Here is a 5,565-nt window from a genome sequence, read left to right as displayed (position 1 = left end):
CTCTTTTTTTTTTTTTTTTTTTGGGTTGTTGTTGAGACTGGATTTATATATATGAGGCAAAAGAAAAATAAACACGATTGTTTTGGTACTAAAAAAATGTATTTTTATTTTTATTTTGTTCAACATAGTGATTCCAAAAGGATTTAACTTTCTCTTGATGAAACATTTGATCGCAAAAGATAATTAAACTTACTGAAAATTCATGTAAACTACTTCATTCATGTTTACAATAAACAAAAAAGAGGAAGAACAAAAACAAGATGGTTCAGCAACAATAGCAACAGGGGAGTAAACAAACAATCTCGAGGTTTAAAATACAATAGAGAGAGAGACAGAGAGACAATAGATGGTGGTGTGGTTATCAAGCAGATTTGGCAGCTTCAGCTGCTTCTTCTGCAGCTTCTTCCTCTTGAAGCTTCTTCAGAGAAGGAGGTGGTCTTGGTACAATGCTTTTCTTCCACTGCCGGTCAAGTTTCCTCGACAACCTTTTCTTTATCCCTTCTTTGATCTCCCTCTCTCTTTTTACCGTCAACATCCGCGCTACCTGAATATTGTTACACACAACCAAAAGTAACATATCTTTTAGTACCACCACCAAAAAAAGAGACAGAGGTAAAGCCACTTAAAATTGGTGCATTAGACTGAACAAAAACATAGCTCAAAGCTCCAGGATTCATTTGTCTCATTGAAATCCCGGCAATGGGTAAGCTAAACCAAGTAAAGTCCATTAACAAGACACTGCAACAAGCTCAAGATTCATGTCTAAGAACATAGGAGAAACTCTATACTATACAAGACTCCCTATAAGAACGTGAAATCTCGGCTCTAATCTATAATAAACACAGAGATAGGAGTGAATGCTAAATCTCTGATTCCATTCCATCTCCTACCAAAAATACAGTATTACATATCACAAAGAAATATTTGTCCTGCAACTTCGTAATGTTACCATTGTTATAGTTTAGAATTCACTAAAATCTGCAGAACACACACAAATTCACAGTTTCCATAGTAATTATTCGAATGTTCCATCACCAAACCACAAATCCCAAACGTACTGAATCTTTCAAAGACTCTGCAAAATCGATTCCACATACACAATCGAGCAGATTCAATGTGAATTTTCAAGCAATTTCGACTCTCATTTTTCATAAAAAGAGTAAAATTTAACAAACGAAACGAACCAAAAGAATAAGAAAAAAGCTTACTTGTTTCTTCATTCGACGAAAGTCACTAGATTTGAACTCGTTCCTCGCCGATTTCTGAAGACGGAGCATAAAAAGCTCTCCTTTAAGGTCAACAACCTCCTCTTGTAACTGCTCCGTAGTCTTCGATCTTATCTCTTTCAATTCCGCCTCTCTTTTCGACATCATCACCACCGCCGGTTTACGAGACGACGAAACCACCGCCGCCGCCGCCGCGGGCACGCGAGCAGAAACCTGCTGCTGGATTCTTACACCATGGAACGAGGACGAAGTTGAAGTCGACGAAGCAGTTCCTCTACGGAAAATCGCCGCCGTCCCCGGCGTTGCAATTGAGAGACTAAGCATTTGTGGCTATGGCGGAAGAAGTTAGAGGATGAGTTCACTCACTCTCCAGCGACTTTGAGGATAATGAAGAGAAGAAGAAACTCTTTGAGATAAGGCTTTTCTTATATCTTTCTATTTACCCCTCTATTTACCTTTAATTACAAAACTTTCCAAATAGTATCTCAAATTACAATTTGGAGCCAAACAAAACATAACCATTACGATAAATCCCTAGAGTTTCTAAATTGCAAATAGCTCAAACACACACACTTATGTAATTCACTAAATTATAGGGGGGATTTGGAAACAAATTTTTGATAATCTGAAATGTTTACAATCAAACAAACATTCTCTCTCTTTTAAAAATAAAAGCTACAAAGTACAAATTTTTGCACCCCATCTTTTCCTGATATTTACAACTTATATCAATACATTGTTTTTTTTTTCAAATGTTCTGATTCGGCCGCAGAGTAAAAATAATTATCAGCAGCAACCCCCTAATTTATTCAGAGAGTAATCAATCCTCTGTTTTGTGTGTTTTCAGATGCACTCACTCATCTTGATTCTTGAGGTCTTTCTTTCATTTTCTTGATTCTCTTGGTTCAAAAAAAACTCATATCTACGTTGGTTCACGATGTCGAGTTGCCCAACTTGAGCTCAAGGCTCTAAGCCGTTGAAAATACTCACCAAGAGCTAATAACCCTCGAGCCGCTTGTCGTGTGGTCAAGATCCGATACATTTGTTGCAATGTCTCGTGTCTCAAGTGATCAGCCTAAACAAAAACAAAGCAAATTTAAGAAACGAATACATACTAGTCATGTCTTAAAATGTGTTTGTTAGGTTAATAATAATAAATAAAGAGATTAGATCATTTTACCTGATTTACAAAACTGACCAAAGCTTCTAATCTATCTATAGCAGAATTCACTTGAGGAATGTAACTTCCTCCACCGAGTTGTCCCCCTGCAACGCAATCAGCAAGCGTGTGTTGCAGCTTCTCCATACCTTGACTCAACGCGTCTTCAGCTTGCTGACAAGATTGTCTTAGATTGCATACATCTAGTATTTGTTGATCCGTCAAGATATCAAAATGTGGCAAAAGAACCTACACATACACAAAAAAAAAAAAAAAACACATCTAAACATTGTAATCCTGTTGTTTCCTTGGATACAATAACACAACACTACGTGAGTGAGATTGTTCTTTGTTTACCTTGAGAAGATCCGACGGTCGAAACCCGCCAATCCACAAGAAGAACCGTTCCGCTGAAGTTTTCCACATCCCTGACATGACGAAGAAGACATCCGCTTTTGCAGCGGTCGATTTCATTTTGAAAAGCTCGAAGTAATGTTTCATGGCGGTTTCAACTAGCAAACAAAGCTCCACATCGTTTATGTGTCCATGTAAAACCGTTCTTAGTTCACATATCTGTCTGTTCTGTTCTTCAACCCAATGTCCATACTCCATTTCAAATGCAGCAATCCCTGCAACAAATCATATATAAGTTTCACCAATCAAAATCTTGATTCTTGAAAAAGAAAAAAGAAAACTCATTGTTCTTGATACGAAACCTGGATTCATGGTTTCCGAAAACCCGAGAGAATTAGTCTCTATTCCGTTCCCCACGTAGAATCCTTGTTGTCTAGCACGGTCGAGTTCTTGCTCTAATTGAATTAGCTTCAACCGGCTTGTTTCAAGCTGCTGAACATAAGCCTACAACAAAAAATATATATTCAAATCTCTCTCAGTTGAATAAAACAAACAGAAACAAATGACTAAAAGGGAAGATAGCAATGTCATACCTTCTTGCGCAAGCGACTTTTCCTAGCAGCCTCGCGGTTTTGTGCAAGCCGTCTTTGTATCTGTAACGATATAACGATTCAGTCTAATACAATCCGAAGAAAAATTGTGATTAAGAGAAGCATTTGTGAATAGTTAACCTTATCCGGATTTCTAGACGTGGAAGCTTCTTGATCGAACATGTGAGGAGTTCCTGCTGTTCCATGGGATGTCTCCTCTGACTAGAAAAGAATGATTTCAAGAAACGAAAGATTTTTTAGAATTCTGAATAACAAACCAAGAAAAGTTATCATCAAGAGATTGAAAGAACAAAAAAAAAAAAAAGTACCAAATTGTTGTCTAGTTTCTGATTATTGGCCGGTATTATAATGTGGCTTGGTGTGTTCATATTCCCATTGCCAATATTGCTCTTGAAACTCTCCCCCCACATACCGAATTGATGGACAGGTTCGTATATACCAACTCTTCTCGGTGGCACAAAATGTGTCGATGTCGAATTCATGTTTTCCTCAACTGGAGATTAAGAAAATATTTAAGTTTTTAAAACAATGTGTGAAAGCATCCAAACCAAGAAAACAAAGAATTCCAAAGAACAATATCAAAAAGGATAAGCATATTAGGTTTCAATCAAAAGTTAGATCACACACAAAGTCAAACAAGCGTAGCAAGTAAAGCAAATAGTAGAACTTGTAATGTTTTCTTCGTCAGATTATTCGAAGAAAACATGAGGAATAACAAAATCACCTTCAAAGACTTTTATACAAAGAAAGAGAAATCTGAGAAGGCATGAAGAGATCCCTAAGACCTAGGAGAACTCCAAAAAGATCACAAGTGAAACATATGTTGTAATGACAGGTAACAGAACATAAAAGGATTTAACTTTTACATCATCAAAACTAACTCTTCATCATCCATATCGCCCGAATAGTGTTTGGAGGGTGTCAAATAGATAATATAGATAAAACTTTTGCTAAGCAGAAAAAGAAAGAAAGAAAAAGTTCAGAAGTCAAGTTTCCACTTATTGGAATGTCACTTTATATAACAGCACTATGTGTGGACCAACTAAACATAGTTTAACAGTTAAACGACTCCCCAAAAAAACAGGAAAATTCCATTCATTGCTTTATTAAATTCTTGTACGCAACTAGTGACGAAAGGTGAAATCAAAATAGTAAGGGATAACATCAAGAAAAAAGAAGCAAAAACCAATCATGAAGTCAAACCACACACATATCTAGAACTCAAGATAGAAGAAAGATTGAAAATCTTCTTATGCAATACAAATTTTAGGGAAATATTCGAATCAGTTCCTTCCAGCTTCAATTTTAAGCAACCAAGAACATCGAGTTAATAATACACATCGATTAACTAAAAACAACCCAATAAGAGAAAACGTTTAGTCTTTTGAGTGATACTATACAAGATTAGAATACAACAGAGTAAAAAGTCAAAGTAAGAGATTTTGATTCATATAAACGACGCCAAGAAATCTGACTTCTCATTCTATATGTCTCTCGCTTTCAGAACTGCAAAGCCCAAAATCAAAAGCAAGAACCATGGATACGGATAAGAAGAGAGATCTGAAAGGGTCGAACCTTGTGATGTTATCTCGCGTCAAGACAGAAACTTTTTAAAAGAAAGGCAAACATTTGTCGCAAAAACCATGAAAGGAAGAAAAAGAAGAAAGAAGGTTTCAGCGACAAGATCGGACGTAAAGCCAAGAAGACTGGAGTAGGAACCCGACCGTAAACAGAAGAAGGGACTTTAAAAACTCTTCTTCCTTCTGTCTCGTAAGAAACTCAGGTCTCATCATCTTCAAGTAGAAGAAGAAGAAGAAGGATGAAGAATCACGACAACTTAAATGAGAAGACCTTTGACGCTCTTATTTTATATTAAACATATTTATATTTATATCTCTATTTCTTTCTCGGTGAGTTTTGTCCTCAAGCATAACCTAACTCAGGTCACAGCTACAGTTTAGTCAAAATTAAATTATTACATTTTTCTTTACTAATTTTCTCTTCCACTTTCAATTTTATAAAGATACATACCGAACTTATCTGTTTGTGAAAAGATAATACGGTTTCTCACATTAAAAGTTATGTTTGATGGTGCCAAATAACTTTTGTGAGAAAACTCTGACTAGCAGTGAATTAATATGTATGATACACTAACCAATCGAATCTTAATATTTTCTAAGATAATAATTGATTATTTAAGCTAAACTAGAGGGAA

At 36.0% G+C, this 5,565-nt stretch overlaps 2 protein-coding genes across 4 annotated transcripts; both read right to left on the bottom strand.

The window, feature by feature from the left end:
* On the bottom strand, window positions 181-1,631 carry LOC104727173 (50S ribosomal protein L29, chloroplastic-like). The gene is made up of 2 exons (XM_010446202.2): window positions 1,209-1,631; window positions 181-544 (listed from the first exon to the last, which is right to left on the bottom strand). Exons 1-2 carry the CDS (start codon window positions 1,548-1,550, stop codon window positions 362-364), a joined length of 525 nt encoding a protein of 174 aa, XP_010444504.1. The 5' UTR covers window positions 1,551-1,631; the 3' UTR covers window positions 181-361.
* On the bottom strand, window positions 1,860-5,213 carry LOC104727172 (transcription factor TGA1-like). 3 transcript variants are annotated; one of them, XM_010446199.1, is made up of 8 exons: window positions 4,926-5,213; window positions 3,659-3,843; window positions 3,471-3,551; window positions 3,333-3,392; window positions 3,102-3,243; window positions 2,743-3,014; window positions 2,407-2,634; window positions 1,860-2,301 (listed from the first exon to the last, which is right to left on the bottom strand). In XM_010446199.1, exons 2-8 carry the CDS (start codon window positions 3,830-3,832, stop codon window positions 2,149-2,151), a joined length of 1,110 nt encoding a protein of 369 aa, XP_010444501.1. In that variant the 5' UTR covers window positions 3,833-3,843; window positions 4,926-5,213; the 3' UTR covers window positions 1,860-2,148. The 3 variants fall into 3 exon arrangements, with proteins under 3 accessions (XP_010444501.1, XP_010444502.1, XP_010444503.1); XM_010446200.2 differs by lacking the exon at window positions 4,926-5,213 and adding an exon at window positions 4,217-4,905; XM_010446201.2 differs by lacking the exon at window positions 4,926-5,213 and adding an exon at window positions 4,075-4,095.

This window comes from Camelina sativa, chromosome 11 (assembly GCF_000633955.1).
Source record: "Camelina sativa cultivar DH55 chromosome 11, Cs, whole genome shotgun sequence".
Classification (NCBI taxonomy): domain Eukaryota; kingdom Viridiplantae; phylum Streptophyta; class Magnoliopsida; order Brassicales; family Brassicaceae; genus Camelina; species Camelina sativa.
The sequence above is the reverse complement of the archived record's forward strand: the minus strand, read 5'-3'. Positions and strand labels throughout refer to the sequence as shown.